We start from the raw sequence: 24,625 nt of genomic DNA, 5'->3' as shown, positions 1-24,625 counted from the left end.
CCGACCCTACACGGGTACCTACCCCCCTATTACCCGACCCTACACGGGTACCTACTGTAGGTCTCAGGAGATGTCTCAAAGTGTCCGATTGGGAACATTTTTAGCATAGCCCTGCAAAACGTATTTAGATACACGTATTAAACAATCTGGTCGTTCCTACACTGAAGTTGAATTAAGTTATATCTTTATTCAACCATATGAAAAATCAGAAGGAATGGGTGCACAGTCAGAAAGATATGCGAACATTATTGACTTGTAGTGTAACCATAGAGTTCTGGATAATTTTTGTCATTAAACAATATATCACGTGACTAACCAAGGGTCCGGGTAGTCCTGTGGGTACCCGGGTCCTACTCAGTACCCACCCGACCCGGGTACCCGAGTTACCTGTCCCAGCCCTAGTTTCCATTGAAAATCATCCAATAAGATCTCCCTTTACCTACTTGGCCCATGTTAGTCTATAGTGATATTGTCGTGCCATGTGGATTGTAGATTTCATGCCCCACCCAGCAGATGGGTATGCTCTTAGCATCTCAGAAACCGGAGACATGAGTTTGGTCAAACATTTTCCAGTGTTTATTTAGTTCCAAACCTACTTTTGATATTCGATGCACATGTAGAAAAAAATAGCATTAAGATATGTTTATTCTATCACCATGGTTACTGTTCTGTAGCATTTCTGCCCACTGGTGTAAACAGTATCCAATATTGTTGATCTGTTTTGATATTTTAAAAACAGAACTTACTGAGATTACCAAACTGTGAATCTCACAGCATATTTGAATATTATCCTTTTTTCTTTAAACAAAGGACATTTTGACAGGCAGGAAAGGAATGCTGTTATAGTGTTCAATTCATCATTTAAATACCAGTAAAATGGATCATTTCCATTAGCTTGTTTGCATAAAGCCATGGATGTTTTTGTTGTGACTCGATTTGAGGTTCATCGCCAGTAAATTGTTTTGCTGAAGGAGCTTGAAAATCTGGGATTGGGCAGAAAAGATGAATGTTTTTATTTCTTTATTTTGCAACTTTACACTAGATTAATAGAATTGTTTATATATTGAGCTCCTTTTCTGATTAGGTTCATCCGAGTGTGGCAGATTTGTCAAGTCTCTGGTACAGAATGATGACAAGCTTGTAAACAACCCAGGAAATAAACCATGGTTCCTTAGCACAGGCTAATAAATAGAGGTTGTGAGACAGTTGTGTGGAATGTGGAAAATATTACCATGATGATGAGATAACCAATCATAGACCTGACTTCTCTTTCACCTTGATTTAAGGGGATTTGTAGACACTGTACAGATAAAAGCTCAGGTTGAATCATGAATTATCTTTAGGTTGAATTATCTTGACATTTTCATCGCTGCCGTTTGAATTTTAGTTGCTCTGATAGAGGGGTAATTATGTTATGGTATGTTATGTTAACAATCCTTAAGTTTCTAAGAGTGTTCCTGGTTCAGTTCTAGTGCAGAAAAAATGAAAATCTTTGAAAGTCAAACCAGTTTGGATGTACATGATGTATGCACACACATAATTCCTGCAAATACAAAACCTCTATTCCGTCATTGCCAAAAATCCTGAATTTTGGCTGTTATCACACTATAAACATCTTTCGATTTTCAACAGAAGTCTTTTTCATTGTCAGCTATCCATAATTAGTTGTGCAGACAATAGTGTACTGCCCAATGCTCTTGTGCATGCGCAAGGTGGGAAACCTCACTTCTTTCCTGAATAAGAACGCTGTAACATTTTGATAAATGTCAGAAACAGTTTTCACTTCCCCATTTTGGTCACTATGAAAGTGGATTAAATGGGGATTGGGTGGCCACAATGTGTGACCTGATATACCAGTGCTCTACACTAACGCTGGTCCGCTGGTGTACTTTTGAGTCTGAGTCTAGTATATTTTCTAAGGACCCGTAAAATTAAATAAATGGTAGTCTGGTGATGTAGTGTTATTTTGGGAATGAAAGAAATAATATAAGTTTGTAAGATTTTTTAAATCAGCGATAGATCAAGTCTAAACACTATGCACCATTGTGTCTAGTAGAGGTTCAACAGGACCAGGAGATTTTTTGGGTGCTGGTCCTTTGGACCACTGGTCAGTGTTAAGCACTGTTTACCTGGAGTATTGCTGATTGTTGCATAAAACAACATTCACTCATACACTGGCTCTCCTTTGTATATCACTCCTAACTTGGGGTAGTGGGTAGACTTGCACAAGTCTCTAAGGCAATAATTATTAGTTTGAATCATAATTTCTAGATTACAGAAATAATAAGAACAAGTTGTCACTATAACAGACTGGCGTCCTTGTCTGTTATCTAGACTTGCCTAGTATATGGATAGAATTACTATACACCCATGGACTTGCCATTCAGTACAGACTTGGAGCAAGGCTAGGGAGTGAGGCAACCAAGTGGTTAAGGCATTTGCTCATCATGCCGAAGGCCTTGGTTTGATTCCCTACATGGGTAAATGGTGTGAAGTCCATTTATGGTGTTCCTGCCATAATATTGCTGGAATATTGCTAAAAGCAGTGTTAACCAAACCCTCTCACTCTCTCAGTCCATCCTCACTCACTCACAGCTTTCAGAAATAACTTGACCTTACTCTTTGCTTTTCTTTGATGAATTTACAACAAAAATAAGGATTATGACCACACTAAACCCCCTACATGTATTCAGAAACCAACAAACACGGACAGTTTCTGTATGGCATTTGTAATTGTCAAAGGTCTCCAGGCTTTCATTGGTACGCAGAACTAACAGCCACAACCCTATCACATGCTTGCCATAAAAGGCAACTATGTTTGTCATAAAAGGCGACTAATGGGATCGGGTGGTCAGGCGCGCTGACTTGGTTGATGCATGTCATCGATCCCAATTGTGTGGATCGATGCTCATGATATTAATCACTGGATTGTCTGGTCCAGACTCGATTATTTACAGACCGCCGTCATATTGCTTGAATATTGCTGAGTGCAGCTTTAAACAACAAACCAATCAACCAACAACCCTATCACCTCACCTTGTGTGTGTGTGTCAGTGTTACATAATGCCCCCCTTCTTCTCCACCATACGAAGTAAGTTAAAAATCCAAAAGAGTCACTGCCCATTTTTCCCCAATATGTCCACACTTGAGTTCATGGAGTGTAAAGTTAAAGCGTATATCATGTAGCAAGGTTTATTTTCCCTTGGTCAAGTCACACTCCACAACGTTTAACCAACCCTTCAGCTGTCAGTAATCCCAGTGTTCACTCTCCTCAAATAAAGGCCAGAATTCCTGTCAATTGTTCTTTCATAGCCTCCCATCTGGAGCGGTTCTACATCCCTGTTTCGAACCATCCAAAACACCAGCCATACCTACTCTAAGATGGAGGCTGATTAATGAACTCCAGCATGTGGAGCCCTGATGTGAATATGGCAAATCATTTTCTCCATAAAACACAAGTGTCAAGCACATTGGACCGGTGTCTGGTATAGTCAACATTTCCAGTTTATCTAAGTTCACAAGCATCACTTCCAATATATATGGTCCCAATGGAATTGTTAGTTTTATGGCTCTGACCAGTTGGACGTTCTGAAGAGAAAACCATGGACTGGGATGTCCTGTAAGGTTAACCAGAAAGCAAAACAGGACTTTCTTTCTGAGAAGTGTGCCCTGTGGGATTATTTTTTTGAGGCTGAAAAATTGATATGTGTTTTCCACAAACTCTTGAGCCAGGGTTGTTTTGCCCGGGGCAATGGTGGCGGAACTGTATGAGTAGAAGGTGTTTACTTACATTAGTTGACAAACAGCATGAGGTTTCTCTCTTTGTTTGTTGAACTGAGGAAATGTTTTCTGTGTGTTCTTCTAAATGTTTTTGGATACTTTTAAATTGGTTGCCTGGTGTAGGAGTGGTGTTTTCTTCAAGACTCATTGGGGAAATACTTTACATAGGTCATGATTATCTTAGTGGTCAGTATGTTTGCTTGTCATGCTTACGGCAGTGGTATTGATTTCATGTCATGCTAAGGGTTTCATTCGCCACATGGGTACAGTGTGTAAATATAAACGTAATGTTAATGCCATGAATAACCAATTATCCAACGAAACAGAATCCATTGGGTGTAAAAGACAAACTAGTGGTGAGAATTATATGAATCGATCACTGAAAATCAGTGATGACACCAGCCCATTTCTGATGTCCTGAGTCATAATGTTGCTGAAGTGTTTCAAAAGGGGTTAAAACCTCTCACTCTCTCACTCACTCACTCACTCACTCACTCACTCGCTCAAGAAAATTGACATGTAACAATGTAGGGTTTCAGCCATGAGATGTTGTTAGGTAGTTTTCTTTGCTTGCATTTATTCTAGGGCGAGTTGTCCTGAAAGAAAATCTACTCTTGTGTGCACTGCAATTTCTGTTAGAGTAGCCTGGAGATAATCTCATAGATAATATCCTGACATTGTCGAGAACTGAGGTTTCATCAAACAAAGAATGTTGACCATGGTGCCACCATGATGTTGTGGCGTCCTCCCAGGTTAGCTGTCCAAGAAACGGCATGTGACATGGAGTATTTTCAGCATTCCAAACGGCCCTTTGAGGCTCCCAATTTCATGTTTCTTTGCATGTCAAGTTTCCAGTGATCGTGAGGTACCGGTTTATCATGTCTTTGAACAGCTCTATAATGCTAATGAAACATTTGGTCCCAATAATCAAGATCACAGGGCCTGTCATGTTTCAGAACATTGTTAAACTTGTCCTTTGAAGAGAGAAATATGTATTGTCAGCTTTGGACTAGACTAACATATAGTCCCCCAGATAAAGTTATGAATAAAGGTTAAATAAAGGTAATTCTGTACAGGAACCCTTGAGTATTAAGGACTCTCAATTTTGAGAATTGACTTCAGAGAATGGGAATGGGATGGGTGTGGAATGGGGGTCATTGCTTTATTGAAAAATATGCTCTAGGGTTTATAAGAGAGATTATCACTTGACACAAAGCACAAAGGTTCTGGGGGCCCAGTGGCATGAGTTGCATCCCTTTGTCATGCCAGAATCAGTTTGTCATGGGTTCAAATCCAATATTCTCTCAGTTAGTGATCACTTTTCTGTCAACCCAATACCCATGCTTGTGGGTTTTGGGGTAAAGGTCTGTTGACACATCACTTTTGGCTTTCCTACCCCATCAATCTGACATACCCTGATATTCCGAAGTACAAAGCAACATTAAACACTCTTCATTGTCATAAAGGAATCTTTAACATCAAGATGTAAAGGCTGAAGTTTCCTATTTACGTTTTTTATAAGAATTGGGTTTATAAGATCCAATATTTCACTGTTTCTGGCTTTCTGTATCTGTAGACAGTTTTATCGTAAGAAAATAGAATTCCCACATCACCATCGATGCCTTTGGTGTCGTGGTCAAGCAGGGTCAGCGTGTGTCAGTGAGGACAAGGCGTCCAGCTGCGACTCCAGCAGTGAGATCCAGCAGGTGTATATTACTTTACATCTCCCCAGCAGGTGGGGAATCTGTGTAAATATACATCCCCTGGCCCCCCTCCTTCCGTCCTGTATACCTACACTACCTGGTGGAGAACAATGCTGGGAAGAGAAGGAGGAGGAACCATCTTGTATGATCTCACTTGAGATATTGTGAAAAACCTTTCGCTGATTTGCTGAAACACTACATCGTTAGTACCTTTTTTTTTACTTTGTTTCGTTTGCTGCAAATAGCTGCAAGATTACTGATATGACGATAAGCTAACTCACCCATCCAGCCATACATTGATCCACTCACTCACTCACTCACTCACTCACTCACTCACTCATCTACTTTGTTTAGCTTGTGAGCTCTTTGGTCGGGACTATTTTTTTGGTTATTGTTTTAACGTAAAAACTATGATTACACGTCCTTTAAAAAATAAATACATCTGTGGCCAAATCAGTATTTTAAATCATGTATTTAACTTTTTAAAAACTATGATTGCCATCATTACCACATTTGGCATCTGTTGTTTTGGGTTGAGACATTATTTTTCACATCATTTAGTAACGATCATCAGTGAAGGGGCTCAAATATTTCTGTTCTTAAAATCCCAGGCTCCAGTCTGTCAGAAAGATCAAGGAGAAACACTTGCAGCTTAACAATGCAGCATCTGTTCTCTCCTGTAATTTATGAAAGTGTTCTGCATGAGAAGGTATGAGGTTTGCACATACTCTAAGGTTTCAAGACTGACAGATTAGATCACACTATGTTATAAAAGCCTCTTGATGTTACAGAATGGCTCTGAAGGAACACACACCCTATGGCTTTAATCATAGCCAGATTCCCTGCCATTACTTTGAAAGAGGTCTGGGAGTCGTGATCTCCCCACAGTGGGGAGGCCAGGGAAATACCTCGATGTCACACCAGCATGACCTCATGTTGACACAGCTTCTGTGAACATGACCTGAAGCATGACCCACCAACGGTGGACATGGTTGATCTCTTGTACTCATCAGCAGGGGGGCTGAATATATCACAAGGAGCCTTCAGGCAGGGGCAGGAACCAGGGCTGACTTTAGGACAAGAACCCTTGGCCCACAAAAGCAAGGGGTGAATGTATACCATGGAGCCTCAGCCCCCAGTAGCAGGGGTTGACTATATCACAGGAAATCAGATGTTCCAATGACATTGTTTGAATCTGCCTCTAGGTGTTACATCCTTATACCAGATCGCTATACCAGATCGCCATACCAGATCCCCCCATACCAGATCCCCCCATACCAGATCCCCCATTCCAGATCCCCCATTCCAGATCCCCATACCAGATCCCCATACCAGATCCTCCATTCCAGATCCCCCATACCAGATCCCCCATACCAGATCCCCCATACCAGATCCCCCATACCAGATCCTCCATTCCAGATCCCCCATACCATATCCTCCATTCCAGATCCCCCATTCCAGATCCCCCATACCAGATCCCCATATACCAGATCCCCCATACCAGATCCTCCATTCCAGATCCCTCATTCCAGATCCCCCATTCCAGATCCCCCATACCAGATCCCCATTTTAGGTGGCACTAGCCCTGTAGGGATTTTAGGTTGTAATAGGTGCCCAGCACCCTATGCTGTTAAGAGGCAACTGAAAAGATCAGGTGCTCAGGCTTGGTAACGTGATTGCTTGTGAGTCACCATAACACGACAGAATGGATCGTTGCTTATGATATCAATCACTGGTTTGTCTGGTCCAGACTCAATTACTTACAGGCCACTGACATATTGTTGGAATATTGCTGTGTGCAGTGTAAACAACAATCAAATATATACATGGCTCTCACAACTAGTGGAGGTGATTGAAGGCCTCCATTGGGATTCCAGGTTAGAATTGCTCCCCAGCAACCTACGCTTCAGGCGACTTAATGGATGGACTCTGTGACATGGTGAATTGCATGTCACAGTACGCCGACAGGAAGAGTCGTTGCTCATGATAACAATCACTGGTTTGTCTGGTCCCGACTTACTTATACACAGGCCACTGTGCAATGCATGAATATTGATGAATGCTGTTAACCAACTACATTGACAATCACTGGTTTGTCTGGTCCCAACTTACTTGTACACAGGCCACTGTGCAATGCATGAATATTGATGAATGCTGTTAACCAACATGGGCGGATACAGCTTTTTTTAAAAGGGGGGGTGCACAATTAAGATCTATTTATTGTCTTTGGTGGTAATTTATACAGAAATAAAGATTTTTTTCGAAATTAAAAGGGGGGTTGCGCACCCCCGCAACCCCCTCCTCTGTATCCGCCCATAAACCAACTACACTGACAATCACTGGTTTGTCTGGTCCCGACTTACTTATACACAGGCCATTGTGCAATGCTTGAATATTGATGAATGGTGTTAAACAACAAACAAACAAACCCAAACAAACTTAGGGACCTATTCTGACACACACTCCTCAAAGGAGCACGATTAGAGGAACTATTTAAAACTTTCCAAGATAACTGTTAACAAAATAAAGCGGTTAAAACTTTCGAATGAGAATCAGGTACAAACTATCTCAGACAAATTTCCAAATGAAACAGCTTTGATGTAATCCAACTCAAGAGCATAGTCATCCCCATTGAGAAGAAAGTGGTCATGGGGTTCAAACATCTTTCATGTCTTCAAAGACACGTAGTGACATTTCAAACGAGGGTTATACACTCAAAAGACCTGCAAACATATACCATAGTTTATTAGAAACTACACATGCACTTGCATCGCAGTGTCGCATTGCACAATTTTTTGCACATCAATTTCACCTGCGTCTGCATCACAGGAGCTGAACACGCAGCAGAGCACTCAAGAGTATTTATGTCATAAAATCTTGAGTGCAATGCACAATACTAAGATGAAAGACAGAATTGCATCGTTTGATGATGGTGTGAAAAAAGACAAAATTGTATTTGCTTTAATACGTTTCACATATAACAGTTATACTCATCAGGTGGGCTTAAAGATAAAAATATTTTGAAAACACTTCAAAGAATTATCTTCTCTCCATTTTCATTAATGTTCTGTTTCAAATTTCGCGTAATGGTTAGGCATAAAACAAATAATTGTTAAAAATAAAATAAAAATTGCCTCATTTTATTGAGCTTAATGGCACATACATTGTGAGAAAAAAATGAAAATGTTTACCACAAGCTAGGAAATAAGTTGTTTCCAGATAGAGCTACTCAGAGTAATCGTAGCGTTGGCTTTCACATGTCATGGAGACTGAAGTTAAATGGCAAAATATTTATGTGTTTATATTTCAACCTGTTTTTGCATCATTATAGCTGTTAACCCCTTGATGTTTAGGAGGGGACTTACATTTAAGGTTGTTGAGTCGACTTGAGGATTTAATCAGCCTCAAAAAAGTCGAGTTTGCAGAAAATTGACCCCAATTTGCACATATATCAAGCATGTTGGTGTCACTCAACACTACATTTTCATTTGCTGGATTTACAATGTGGCATCTTATATCTGGATGTGGTTTAAGTGATCTGGTGGTATTATTGCAAATACAGAAGCTTCGCTATGTCAAAATTAATTTGTAATTAGTGATATGGTTTACCGTATGTGACAGCCGAATTTGATGCAAATCCTGAGAAAATGTCTGACTAATGTTGGGTGGGGTGTGTTTGAGATCCTGCAGATGGGTTGTTGTTGTTTACAAGATGAATTTCATGCCTTATCATGTGTTTGTGTTGTCTCTCCACCATATGGTGAAGCAGTGTACCGCATCATCAGGACTTATGGGATAGATATTAAACTGGTTTTGTATACATACAAAGCGCCATGCGCCAATCGGATTAGCATCTTTACCAGCATGTGCAGATATACATGTGTTTTCTGGAGACTGTTCTACATGATCCGAGAGGGGTCTGACGCATTACCAAGATTCCCAGCTTAACCATCTTAGATTCACTTACTCACCTTCAGAAGACGTTATGGTACAAGTGTCCTGATTCACCAATGTGTCTGTGCAGCACAAAGTTAGATCTGATGATCATGATACTTACTTTTAAATCTACTTGTGTTATATTTTTGTGTCGATATGTAACACTACCGCTTTACTACTGTATTCGATGTAATAAGCACCCTGCTCTAATAAGCGCTCATGGCGATATTTGCTAATATATTGGCTGGTGAACAATATCAATTGGCACCCCTTCCGATTGACCAATGTACACAAGACTTATTTATTCGTATATAATATGCACTCGTGTGTTATATGCACCCTTAATTACGGGCAATTAAATTCTGGAAAAATATGTTTGTCGTGTATAATACACACAGACTTTTCTTTTGTATCATTCGGGCTGTCAGCTAAAACCACGAAATTTTCGATCTTTCAACTCAGTTTTTCTAATAAGAGCCCCCTATTTCTACTTTTAAGAGCGCCCTGGGCGCTTATTCTGTCAAATATGGTATTTGGGGTTGCTTTACCTACTGCATCATGAAACAATGCTCAGTGTGATTGCATAAGACTGGTTGATCCTAATGACCATTTGTCATCCTCCTGACAGTCAGACTGAAACTAAGCAAAGGTATTATCACCATGGGTTTATGTTGAAACTCAAGTCTGCAATGATGGGCATGTGGTGCCACGAAGTTTTTGGTGTTGTCTTTCATAGCACTAAACTTCCTTTTATATTTAGGCTTTTTCTGCTATTTGTTAGGGCAATGGTTTGACCTGCAATGTCAAAATATAATGGCTGGAGCCTTCAGTCAGCTTTGGTAGGATGTGAACTGATGCAGCAAGGGAAGCCGATGTCCATGCAGATGGGATAGTAGAGTGGTTGAAGATTGTTGTGAGCTGCTTTAGATGTAGTGTTTACTGGATCCAAAACAGGGCTTCTGAACGTGTAAAATGATATAATAGATATAGATTGAAACTAATTAATTTGAATCAAGTCCATTGGTACGACTTATCTGATGTTTCTGTTCGGATAAGAAATACATGTTTGGACAGGTCATTTCAGACTTGAAGAATTGTGAAAAAAGGAATTTTTTTAAAGTTTAAAATGTTGATAATATTTGTGTAATTTCATTTGAAACTACCATATTTTGCATCTAGAAGAATCATGGCAAATTTGACAAGCTCTTTGGGAGGGTTGCCTGAACGTGTTTTTGAGTATTTGATGAACATAAAATTGTCATTGGATTGACCCCTGTTGTTATAAGTGTCCCCTAAAGAGACTTAAAAAACACACTTACAGCAGAGCAAGTTGTGTAGCAGCACATGGGTTGCACAGAATTGGCTATCAAATCTCCAACGTGCAGGTGGCCCCGAGCATGAGTTAATGTACAAAAAACATGAGATTTAAAGTTTGTTTAAATTTCATGGTTGGTTATATCTTGATACAACACTTGCACATAATGAGCAATTAACACAAACATCTTTCAAGCTGTACATACTTTCCATGTTAACAGACATTAGGAACGAAGGTTTGGTTTAATGGCTGTCACAAATATTTTAGATACTCTATATCTGTACACTTGTCATAATGCACATGCTCCCTGCTCTACCCTTTCAATGATATTGCTGTGAAAATACTGGGATAATGTTTTTCAGAAACATGTGACTCACTTTCGAGGGCAGTTTCATACATAGGCATATATCCCATCTGCAGTGCCCCCCCCAATATATATTTACCCATGTCGTGAAGCATTAAGCTTGTGTGCACTCTACAACACTGATGTCTCCCTGGCTGCTACATAGAGTGGATGATAAGAACTAGTCTGGATTATTTTAGGCCTTTATCAATTAATTTTGCACTCAGTTTGTGCTCAAAAGGAAGTTTTGCTGAGTCAATCAGTACAGTCTCTGTTGACTTAATTTCAGCGATTTATTTTTGTAATTCTTGTAAATACATTATTTTCAAAAAATGATACAGCTAAGGTATTATGGTATGGAAAGTTGTTGTCAGGAAAGTTGTATCTGGTTCAGTGCTAGTTTCTGGACCACTTGTTTAAGGAATGATGGCATTGAGAACAGAATCTGTGTTGTTTTTTAGGCATTTGTCAGAGGTTTATACAGATTAATTTCACACATCCACTTGTTGCTGATCACAGAACAGGATGATGTCTTTTTTTTACTAGTTTATACTCTTAAATGTGATCTGACTTCTTGCAAACATTTATTTAATTATTATTTTATTTATTTATTTATTTATTTATTTATTTATTTATTTATTTATTTATTTATTTATTTATTTATTTATTTATTTATTTATTTATTTATTTATTTATTTATTTATTTATTTATGATGTAACAGACTTTGTTTGCATAAGGGAATGCAGTTCTTCAAACAGATTGTCATTATTTTTCAGGTAATTGATCGTTGTTGTTTCAGAAAGGTTGTTATAGCGTCTTTTCAGACAATTATAAACCAGGTTGTCTATGTTTTTTAGACATTTTATGATTGCTGTTGAGAAAGTTAATCACAATTTTTGTTCAGACAGTTTATTTTTGTGTTGCTGTTCAGACAGTTTATCCTTGTTTTGTTTTCAGAACTAAGGGCGTCTGTGGAGTATACAATGGTACAATATGTGCCAAGACTTTGGCCGGTCGCCGAGTGTTCTACAACAACTCCCTCAACGATCCCCGGAACGACCCCGAGGCTATCGTCCGGGCTCTGTGGAAGGAAATGTTGGAGACTGGGTTGTTTGACCAGTACTGCCAGGAACCGGCGGAGAAACTCATGTGTCACTATGCCTTCAGGGACTGCGAGGAGAAGAATGGAGAAGTCGTATACAAGCCGATCTGCAGGTGAGTTGTGTCTTTTGCCCCTCGGGATCACTCACGCTGGTCATCAGAGGCAAGTCAAGCGGGGATTCAGTGCCGGAATAGGTCCCCAGTATTTCATGCCTTTCATAAGTGCTGACTTTAATATGATAAAGGGTGATCTGTCCGGTGACCTGATTGATTGTGTGTCATCATACATCACAAGGGACTCATGCTATCAATCACTAGGATGCCTTGCCCTGATATGAGTGCCTTGTGTGTCTGGTCCAGACTCAACACTGTCAACCCCTGTTTGTCTTTTCTGTGCTGAATTACATTTTGCAGTCTGACAAAACATGACAGTGGCACAAAACTGACTATCTCACACTTTGTCCGATGAGAGTCATTTTAAAATATTCAAAGTCATTATTCCTCAATGCCACTGTTTGTTCTCTTTCTGCTTGCCAGGTACATAAATCTGACTGTAAAGGACAGTCTCTTAACATTTGGAAACAGGACCCAAACCCTCCATTTCAGCAATGATTATGATGGCGTGTTTTTCAGTTTTACATAAAACCACGTCATAAAATTTATCAAAATAATCAAAGGAGATAAAAAAGTGTTATTTTATTCCGTGAGAATATAAGTAAATCCAGTTTTGTCAATTAGACCCCTACTTGTCCCGTGAAAGTTTTGATTAGACGTTTTGTAGGGCATTTCCAGGGTCAATCAATGACATAATAGAAATCCTGGCAGCGAACACTGGAGGCATTGAGTGCTATAATGAAGCGTGAATATAAATACTATTATCTATTAAACATATTCCAACTTTCCAGTCAGCCAGACAGGAGAACCTTTTTCCCAAATATCCATTTCCGTGCAAAAATGATCTTGATATACATGAGAGGACAATTATCTACTGTCACTATATCAGTGAAACGTAAACACATGTAATTTGAGAAAACAGTAATCCTTGATATTTTTCTCTCATTGGATGTATTCTAAGCCAGGTCATGACCTGCATGAACAAATTACAGTTTATAATTTCAAGTTATCACACGCTGGAGACTTACGGTCCATAAAGCATCCCTATCATGAACGTGAGATCAGAAACTGTCACATACGAACACCGTCTCAACGTGAAGACATTTGTTTTTCACATTTGTTGTAACGTTGTGACAGGAAAGGATCGTTTTGATGAAGACGTGTTTGTTCAGTGTTAGGTCTATTTACATTTGATATAAATATTTCCAAAAATATGTGCTCCAAGTTCAGCTTCATTCAGATGATTTGATGATAATGAATGTTCTGTGATTGTGGTTTTGGTTTGTGAAAGTTTGTAGGAATTATATCAACAAGAAGTAATAGAACTGCACTCAGGGCCCCGATGCTGGCACAACAATAAACAGACAAGCATGTTCTGTAGGGTAACATGAATGACTTTCATGATGTGCAGGAGACCCTAGTTTTGTAAATTGGCTCTTCATACATCTCCAGATATTTGTTTGGGATTCATTTGTAAGCTGTGTTGAGGGTAAAATCTTGTTTGGATTTCAACTTTAATGGAAAACATGCCCTGTGAACGTTACTGATCAACTGTTTTTGTGGGAATATGGCAAAACGTGGGAAAATATGTTCCAACACTTAAATGTTCCTTAATTGTTATTCGAAAATGGTATGTTGAACTGATTTATTATGGGAGGGAGAAAAAGAGTCTTTATTGCTGGTATACAATACCAAAACTATGTTTTTCATGGTGGGCAATTTATGCTAAGGAATTGGTAAAGATTATGTGAACTTAAAAATCGTATTTATCAATTCTAAAAAGATTTAAACTATTTTACAAGGTAATCCCTCTTCATATTCTTGGGGAGTCTCTATAAACCTTTTTTGTGCCATATTTTTCTCATATTTTTTAGTTATTAATTTAAGACTTTAGGCATGATGTGGTTTTCAAGGTAGTTCCTGTTTACCTACCACATCACACTGGCTTCTCATTTTCTAGAACACGTTGATTCAGGAATTAAGTACCATACTTGAAAATGGATAGGAAAGGAAAGGTTTCGTTACAGAATTAATAGAACATAAATATGAAAACAAATATGTTTTCCTGACACATCCGGGGCTGGTAATTAGCCTGTCAATAAATCAACAACAGGTGGCTCCAGAATCTGGCTTATCTTCCTGGGTCTTGTGGCAAGGAATGCTAGGCAGATAAAAATGGAGAGAGGACGATATAGGGCTGCTTTATTAATGATAAAAAAATCCTTAGTGGTGGATGAATAAACGTTTTAAACATAAACAGTATGGAGACTAACGCAGGGTCCAGATTCATGTGTGTATCCCCTGTGTAAGGATTTCCGGCAGATTAAGTGTGCTGGTGTTTATAATAACAGCTTGCCTGTCGTCCTGTGACAAGCACTATTTCACATAGACCAGTCTCTACTGTGTAGTAATACCGGTACAAAGTGAAACCTGATTAATGCTTCCAAATGATCTTTCTGAGAATGCAAGGTATAATAAATGGACATCACTTAAAACTGGTATTCATAAGTCCTAAATTGATAATGCGGATGATTTCTCTGGAAATCGTACCATATGGATTAATGAGGTTTTGCTGTTTTCGAACTTCACGTAATTAGTGATAGAAAGTTGTAAGCGATCAGTATTTCAAATTCAATTTTGTTGTTGCCGATACGTGTAACATGTTGTACATTCTGCAGGATAGTAGTATTGCATAAGGCACCCCATCCCAGCTGTCAAACAGCAAGATGAGGATGCTCACACTAATTCCACTCTCTTTTTTTTTAATTAAAAAGAGTTTGAATATATATTTTTTTCCCAAATACTCAGTCTTTAATGGATGAAAATATAAAAAGATACAGTGACAAAATCATATAAAATGACACTTTATGTATGATAACTGATCAAATACATTGTATGATGTATCTGGCCCTGACCTTCCTCTTGTAAATGGACAAGACGTTAGCCTTCTTGGAAGTACATATATTTCGTCCGGCACCATGACTGTGGAATGTATTTTATGAAACCAAAACCAGACTAGATTATAAAAAAGCATTCTACTAGCTCTTTTCCATTATTAAATCAGCATCAGGAATGTTTTTTTATAAAGTGTGGAGAGAAATGTCTTGTGTAATAAAAGATTTCATAGACTGTGTTTGTCTAAAGTTACTGAAAAAACACTAAACATCCTGCACTTTCACTCCCAATTTAGGATTAAAAAAGCAAATTCTATTTAAAAAGTTTGATTCTGTTTTTTTTTAAAGTACTGTCTGTTATCAAAACTTGGCGATAAGGTATCACCTTTGACAGTTACAAAGAAAAGCTTTCAAAAATGGTTTTGACACTAATGTGAACTCCCTACAAAACTATCTTACATATGGTGGCCATCTTTATATCTTAGCAAATGTTGAAAACTTGCCAGTTTTCGAGCAAACAGCTTTTCATAACATATTTGAAGTATATTTGTTGTAGGTTCTGAAGTGACTTTTGTTTTCATGACTAATGTTAATCTTAGAAGAGGGTGAACTTTGTTAGGTGCACAATTTAATTTTCTTGACATTTTGAATTTGTTGTTAACAAGTCATGAACCCAGGTGGTGTCGGGGGGGGGGTTTATAGCCTATAGGGCCAATGGGTGACATTGTACACCATAAAATGTTGCTTTCATTATCAAATACAAGCAGTCTAGGGAGGGGGCACTTTTGCCTTGAAACCTTATAGTCCATTGTTTGATTACAAACAGTGATGAAGTAAACATTTGGTCCTTGGCACCTTTGAACTTGTGGGAAAACCAAAAATGAAGAGACAGTTTTGGATTAGGTACCACCATTTTCTCGACTGTATCTGATAGGGATTCAAGACATGAATCTTGCAGTTAATTTTTGAAATGGAGAAATTTGAAATTTGGTTTCAGGATGTTTTTACTAAGCGTTTTGTTTGAAACAAAAATTTGAAATTTAGGTTTCCTATTTTGAATAGGGTTCTTGCTGAAATATGGTATATGTATATTGATATGTTTATATAGGTTTTAATGGATTTTTTGTAAAGGTGGCATGTATGTTGATTGGAATTAAAACCTGATAAATTGTCTTTACTGTCATAGTCTTTTTGGATGTAGTCTTGAGAAAAGATTAAATTCTTCAAGTCCTTGCCCATGTTCATTTCCAGAGAAAAAATGTCAAGTGTATTCTTAAGACGAAAAAAAAGGAGAAAAAAACAACCCAGTCCTGTGTCTGAATGTGAATAAAACCAGGCAAGTTTTTTCTGCTAGGGGTTGTTTTCTTTCAGTTGTGAGAAACCTAATGCTGTGGAAGGGCAGCCAGACTTGGCAAAAAGTTCTCTACAATCACTCTCAGCTAAAAACATGTCCACTGAGACATTTTTATGTGTTGAAGTTGTGTGTTGCTGTTGTGTAATGTTATGTGTAGTGATTGTTCCATCTAGGGAAAGAGTTCATGATATGTATTGTTAATGCTTGTCAAAGATATTACAGTTCACTAATTGGAAATCTTGATGTTGCTCAGCAATATTCATTATCGCCCTTGACATTAAAAATATTATTTTGGGGAGACTTGAACACTTTGAGGTTTCTTGTTTTACAAAAAAGGTGCATTTTATGCCCCTGTAGGCTATGGCACTGCAGTTTATTGTGCAGAGTTGCATCCCTTTGTTGTGCCAGGATTCTCTGATCTTGGGTTTCTAATTTCAGATTCACCCTGACTATGTCCCTTGGTTTTTAAGGATCATGCTGATTGGTCTCACTATCTAACTGTCGTGATAATCCTCTATGACCTTTATCAATTCGGGTTTTCCTCCCATATTAATCTGACACAGTGTTGTGATATAACTGAAATACTGTTCAAAGCTGGTTTTATCTCATTTCGTTAAAATTGTCAAATAAGAGTAAGTTTCTGGCATTGACAATGAGGGTAACTAATGTGTCAATGAAATAAACTGATCATTTATTTTAAAATGAAATTAGCAATTATGGAAATCAGTTTCCTAAATATTTTCATGAATGAAAAAAATATACTCAGTTGTTAAGCCAAAAATATTTATGTAACCATTTTGTAACCTTGAGTTTAACCATAACATGATAGGCAAGCTAGCAAATGAATTACTGTGGTTGTCCCCTTTAGTAAAATGTTGTGATTATCATGTTAATAAGGCATTACGAACCAAGGTCAACTCTGACATAAGTATAACAATCATCATCAATGTTGACAGCAATGTCGGATACCAGAAAAACAGGAATGTATGCCAACAATGTTTTGAGTGAAAGGTGTGTCAATTGCAAGCCTGCTGCGACAGGTCATAGTTGTGCATTTTACCATCGGCATGATTACCCTTGTCATTGATGTGGTATTTAGTAAAAGGTCATAGCTACAGCAGCTATATGTCGGAGTAACCTGTACTGTGGTTATGCTCCGTCGATCTTCATGATGGAACTTGTGTAGGAATGGATGAGGTTGAGTCAAATTGAAGCATGTTACCATGGTTACTACAGTTATCACATCTTTAAGATTTGTGAATCTTTATAGTTTGGTTACTGTAAACATCAGGGCATTGAAAATGAAAATCTTTAATGTATATAAGAGATATTTGAATATTTTCTGACTTATTTAATTTCAAAGTGCTGCAATTATTATGATGGTTTGGTAAGCAACCATTGTCATTTGACAATCTTTAAGGGCTTCCTTGACAAATAGTACTGTTTCAATGGTTTGCCCCTCTTCAAACATTTAAAGTTTGTTGGAAGCTTCTTTTTTGGGGAACAGACAGACTTTTAGATTCATATCACTTTTTGTGGCCCAAATTCCATGTGGATACTTTGACAGAACTCCTGCTGTCTTGTGCGTCCATGTTGAGAGAAACAGTTGCGTAGGAGGTAATGCAATATGTTAAAATAACGGGAACATCATCAGAACTAATGTTATTCTGATTATTTGGGTATGTCACCAGAAGGGGAGAGTTGGAACGCGGAAAAGTTAAAAAATTCAATTATAACACTGTCTCGGATTACAGTGACAAGCAATGTTTCAAAACAGCAGGGCGGTGAAGTTTCCTACTAGCAGGTGTCTTACAGTAATCTTATGTTTTTCTGGACTTGGATCTTTTAAATCATTAGCTGACAATTAAGCTATATGTTTGATATCAAAGACACTCAGGTGAGATTGTTTTCACCCCAAAGGTTGTGAATGTTTAATAACAATACTGATGACCATGATGACTAAAAAAAATGCTTTAGAATGTTTTTCAAATATATGTTCACAAATGTTAACAGTTACAATTACTGTGTACTTTGCTGAAAGATAATATTGCAGGGACAGTAATGGAACTACGACTTTAGTGGAGGATGTAACATGGTGCAAGGAATCAGTCTCAGCCTATAGACAGCCATTTCTCACCATTTACAGTCCTAACTTTAATTAATGGCTACCCTATTAAACAAATTATCCTTTTCATCTTTTAATACATGTCATCTCAGCCTTAAGAATTGTTTAATGGTTCTAAGGCAGTGATTTCTTCAGTCAGTACACTGACCCAGAAAGACCATGCAAGAGTTAGAGAAATGTGAGTAATTTCTCCCAGTATTTAAAACTCAGTCTGGTTGGGGTGGGGGGTAGGGTTTATGGTCCAAGAGAAGAAACTATAATCATGCTTCAATTGGTTCGTTCTTTATTACTGCATTCTAAGATCAAATTTCAATTTCTGGAATAAAGTTTATTGGAAAATTTAAGGATGTGTAAACCTGTTCTTCATTACTGGTGAGGAAACAAGTCACCATGATGGAAATAAAATTCCAAGTTTATCCCATATATAGGAAACGTAAAATGTCTGTGAGGGTTCCCTAATGTGTAGGAAGTGGTCTTTAATGTCTAGGAAGTGGCATTTTAAAACCTTTAGTTTTTTTAAGATGATTGATTTTAATTGAGGATAATGTATGAATCATCAAATTATTTTTTTTATAATTGCCTTCGAATGAAACAACAATTCAGCAATTTGAAAAATAGCCATTTTCACAAAGATAGTATGCTGAGTATTTTGTTACATCAGACACTTTGTGAAGAAGATATACTATATGTTGTATACTTTCTAAAATGGCTGATCCTCCAATTGCTAATTTGCTGACAACTTGTTATATCTCCATGCTATCCTCCTACAACTACTGTTCATTGTTTCTCCACATAAAACAAGTCTGAAACAGCAATTGACATGTCTTATCTCTGCTTCTGAATGTATCTGATAAGTCGGTGGGTTTGTTTTTTCTTTGAAATGGAAGCTTATCTATTTATTGGGAAAGATTCCGTTTCTGGCTTATGTCAACAGAAGAGCGTAAGATCCCGCCTTCACAACATGCACTGTCAAAACAAAATGGCAAGATAGGCCCAGCCTCTCCTCCGTGCTCTGACAAGACACAGTGACAGTGTTTGTTAGTCCTGATATTGGGAAGCACTTGTATGTCGTGATAAGGAAATTTAAAGTTTCAATTTTGGTCTAAACGTATCATTAGAAAGGGGTTTTGTTTTTTTCATTTCAAAAACATGTTAATTAGTGATTGATCAAGTTTCTGCTGATTCTGAACTAAAGTCATGACCCTTTATCATGGTCCAACGTTCCAACATCTGTTGCAGGCTTGTCAGTTTTATCATGAGGAAGGAGGCCTTTTGTTTAGATGAATCAATTAGCCTTGTCAACTTCTTAAATAGTGTCAACTACTGGTCTTATTCTTGGTGTGAGTCGTCTTCTTCGTCATCGTCACTGTCGTCATTATTATCATCATCATCATCGTCATCATCATCATCATCATCATCATCATCATCATCATTATTATCTTAATCTCAATGCAATGCCAGGTTCTTCCTTATCACTGCCAGGACCTCATATCTACCTATTTGGTAGAAAGTTGAAGCATTAAAAGACATCAAGTGACACATTTCAGTGGTTTGAACATTGAACAAAATTAACCTCCAACCCTTTTTGCATTGCAGGGAAAGTTGTCTGGCTGTGAAGGATCTGTTCTGCTACGAGCAATGGACAACTATTGATGAGAACAAAAAGAAGGACATTTTCTTCAAGGAGCGAGGCTATTTCCGTCTCCCAAACTGTAGCCTGCTGCCCAGCAAGTTCAAGGGCAGCTGTACCATGGCCAATCTGTTTGAGAGAGAACCTCATGAAGTCACAAGTAAGTTACTCAATACAAGCAGCACTGTTACTGTTATTGCAACAAAATAAAGAAGTTCTTGCAAATGTGGACTGCCTCTGTGGCCTAGTGGGTAGGGTGTCTGCCAGGAGAGCTGACGGTTGGTGGTTCTGTCCTGGCCGCATTTTACCAAAAGATGTTAAAAGATACCGCTTGATGCTACCCTGCCTGGTGCTTGGCAATAAGGGGATAAAGAAGGTCTTGTTGGCTATAAGTCAGTATACTGTGTCTGAGTGGGGTATGCATGTTAAACTGCAGCATGGTATCTCAGTGGGCAAGCACTATAAATATGGCATTTGTCCGGACAAGCACAAGCAGATGCAGACACAGACACATGTATACGCAACATTAAACCCCATTTCACCTCACCTCATCATGCTGAAGGCCTAGATTTGATATCTGATGAGGGAACAAGCAGCCACAGATACTCACACACAAAAGACTTGCATGCACGCACCCATGCACACACTCAAACTGCAGCATGGTATCTCTGTGGGTAAGCCCTATAAAACTGTCATTTGTCCGTCCGGACTAGTACGAGCAGCCACACACACACACATTTGCATGCATGTTGCTATATATATGCAATAATCTTGAACACAATGTTAAACCCCATTTTACCCACCACTTGTGTTAAACTTGATAAACTCTTGGCATGGAAGGATAGTTACCGTATTCGACGTAATAAGCGCCCAGGGCGCTCTCAAAATTAGAAATAGGGGGCTCTTAATAGAATATAATTTTGGTGAAAGAGTCGAAAGATCGTAAATTTTATGGTTTCTGCCAACAGCCTAAAATGATACAAAAGAAAAGTCTGTGCGTATTATACACGACAGATTTTTCCAGAATTTAATTGCCCGTAAATAAGGGTACATATATAGCACATGTGTGCGTATTATACACGAATAAATGTACACGAATTGTGTACATTGATTAGTCGGAAGAGCGCTAATTTGGATTGTTCACTAGCCAAATATTGGCAAATATCGCCGTGGGCGCTTATTAGAGCGGGGCGCTTATTACGTCGAATTCGGTAATATGTCCTTGATGTTGAAGTCTCACATGAGCCACCATTTCGACTTAGAGAAGCCATAACTGGTAACACAGATGCCAAAATACATCCCCCTATGGCCAGCAAGGCTGCAACTGTGTCAGTATGTTGGCACAGAAGCTGCAACTGTCTGTGTATTGGGTGTGTAAAGTGGGCAAACACTCATAAACTAACATGATCCATGCAGGTACATTGGTGGAGCACTTCTCATGGAGTAGATATACTCACCCCTCTTCACAAAAGTGTCAAGCATTAATCACATCTGAATGGGAGGCAAACCAATTTGCACCAATACTGTAGAAACAAAGTGTATTCCCCAAACCTTGGCAGTGAACCGAGTGGGTGGCCTCCAATGTGAGACAATCTTGGTGGACCAGATGCCTTAGTAGGGGTAAGGTTACGAGGTTATATCACCAGGCGTGGCCATGGCTCGGGTCAGGTCGGGAGATCTGGCTTTGGTCAAATTTCAGGTGTTACTCAAGTGAGACAACTTATTTTGGGTTACTGTGGGCCATGATGACTTTATCATGGATGTTGTATTAGTGAGCTACCTGTAATTGGCCAAGGACATACTTATATACACATGGAGGACCCTGTGGTGTCTCCAAGTTTTCCCTGATATTTCTCATGGGTACAAAGACTTGCATTACTTAGGGCTTTTATACCACATGAAGCTGGCACACCATGCTAGAACTGAAATAGGGCGGTGGGGTAGCCTAGTGGTTAAAGTGTTCGCTTGTCACGCCAAAGATCCGGGTTCGATTCCCTACATGGGTACAACATGTGAAGTCCTTTTCTGGTGTCACCCGTGTGATATTGCTTAAATATTGCTTATACCACACTCTCACTCTCACTCACCCCTCACTTACTCCTGAAGACTGCGGTTTCTGTCCGGGAGTCAGGAAAATTTAAAATCCCAATCGGACATTTGCATTTAGGCCACGCCCCCTTCAAATAGCATATTTTAGTAAGACTTTTCACACACATTACAAGTTGTTACGTATTCATAATATGATGAATTTTGAATAGTTTAAATTTAAATTGTTTAATTTGCCAGACAATTTATAACAAATAATATCATTTTAAAATTACAAGGACACAAATAACCTCAACACAGACCTAAGCGTGTCAGCCCAGACCTAAGTCAACATCATGGTTCAACATTAACAATAGCTGAGAGGGAAAGGTACCAAGTGCCATCATGTCACACATGTGACCAATATGTCCACAAACCAGAAACAGACCAGTTATATGCTCTTGGCAGGGGGAGGTAGAATTGGTGTAGTTCTGGTGCAACAATGGGTTCAACAAAACAAGTTCAGCACTACAACTGTTTTAAATCTTAAGTATGGATCGTTGTGCTATGATCACTTTGTGGAACAGGGCCCTGGATATTAAGTCAGAGAATATGTAACAGAATGAGTGAAATTTGCTTTGAAGAAATTCTTTAAAAACAGAGGCTGATGAATGCTGCCTAGCTAGCTCATTACAGTTCCACTCGATAGTTTACCAATTGTTCCATCAGTGGTTCAGCTAACCAGTATTGCCTCTGTGGTGTAGTGGATGGAGCGTCTTAATTCCTGGTGAGGGGAAGGTTGATGGTTCATTCCCTGGACACATCAAAGCAAAAGATGTTCAAAAATGGGAGCTTTTGATTCCCTGTCCGCCTTTAAGGGGACAAAAGAAGGACTGGTTGGCTCGGAGTGGGAGTGTCTGAGTGGGGTATGCATGTTAAACTGTGGCATGGTATCTCAGCAGGCCAACACTATATATATGATGTTAGTTCGGACTAGCATAAGCAGATGCAGACACACATACACACAACATTAAACACCATTTCACCTCACCTCATCATGCTGAAGAGGCGGTTGGGTAGCCCAGTGGTTAAAGCGTTCGCTCGTCACACCGAAGATGCAGGTTTGATTCCAGATATGGGTACAATGATATTGATATTGCTCGAATATTGCTAAAAGCAGGGTAAAAGCATACTCACTCACTCACTAATCATGATTCGATTTCTGACACGGGAACAGGCAGCCACTGACACACACTCACACACAACAAAAGACTTGCATGCACACACACACACACGCACGCACGCACGCACGCACGCACACACACACACACACACACGCGCTTTAAAGCTGCAATAATCTTGAATATGATATTAAACCCCATTTCAGCTCACCTCAGCTGACCAGTGTGTGATGTTCTGTTCTAGGTGACTGCTATGTGGGTTCTGGTCAGTGGTACAATGGGACGGTCAACATGACAAAATCCGGCGCCACTTGCCAGCACTGGTCAATGAACTCACCCCAGAAGCACCAGCGTCCTCCTGAAATTTTCGTGTCGTTGGAGAACTCTGAGAACTACTGTCGTAACCCAGGTTCCGAGGAGGCCCAGCCCTGGTGCTACACAATGGACAAGTTCAAGAGATGGGAGTTTTGTGACATACCCAAGTGTGTTCGATATGGTAGGTTGTGGAGGAACTTTGTTCCACTGTCCCTTCTAGCTTTTAGTCTAGGTCTTGATTCTCTGTGTTTAGCTCACATTCCAATCTGTGACACAACTAGGAGTAAGACAGTAGCCATTTTGTTCTTTACCACATAATCATCGAATGTAGCAGAAAATATGGTATTAGGGTAATCATTAATTGCTTTGGTCTTGAACCAACTGGTTACATCTACCAGACCTGTTGCCATTTTAAAACCAGATATATCTGCAGAACAGAAGGGAAATAGTAAGATGCAAAAACCTGTCGTCTAAGGCACCGCAATAGACTGTGCAGAGTTGCATCCCTTGGGGATGCCCAGACTGATAATTGTGGGTTCGAGTCCTGGTTGGCCCCGATTATGTTTCTAGTTTACTCAGCACCATAATGGTGCACGTTGGTTTCACCGAAGTGGTAAACGTCTGAGACCTGCATTAATTTGGCTTTCCTCCCACATTAAGCTGCCTCAACGGGACATTACCAAAATACTGTTCAAGGCTGCATTAAACCCAGGTCACTCACTCACAAGCAAGAAATGTTTTGAGTTAAAAAAATTTCTGCCCATCGCTCTTGAACCGTTAAACAATGGTTTTACATCGAGTGAAGAGT

At 39.0% G+C, this 24,625-nt stretch overlaps 1 protein-coding gene across 1 annotated transcript in view; it reads left to right on the top strand.

Annotated features, from left to right (window-relative positions):
- The window catches only part of LOC139478327 (tyrosine-protein kinase transmembrane receptor Ror2-like), a 105,554-nt gene that overhangs the window by 79,212 nt on the left and 1,717 nt on the right, over positions 1 to 24,625 (top strand). Inside the window, exons 6-8 of the mRNA XM_071260751.1 lie at positions 12,036 to 12,293; positions 20,263 to 20,456; positions 23,747 to 23,998. Coding sequence (XP_071116852.1) covers positions 12,036 to 12,293; positions 20,263 to 20,456; positions 23,747 to 23,998 — 704 coding nt within the window. The remainder of the gene's footprint in view (positions 1 to 12,035; positions 12,294 to 20,262; positions 20,457 to 23,746; positions 23,999 to 24,625) is intronic.

This window comes from Haliotis cracherodii, unplaced genomic scaffold (assembly GCF_022045235.1).
Source record: "Haliotis cracherodii isolate W230 unplaced genomic scaffold, xgHalCrac1.p SCAF_4, whole genome shotgun sequence".
NCBI lineage: Eukaryota > Metazoa > Mollusca > Gastropoda > Lepetellida > Haliotidae > Haliotis > Haliotis cracherodii.
Note: the sequence above shows the minus strand (reverse complement) of the source record. Positions and strands in the feature narration are given on the sequence as shown.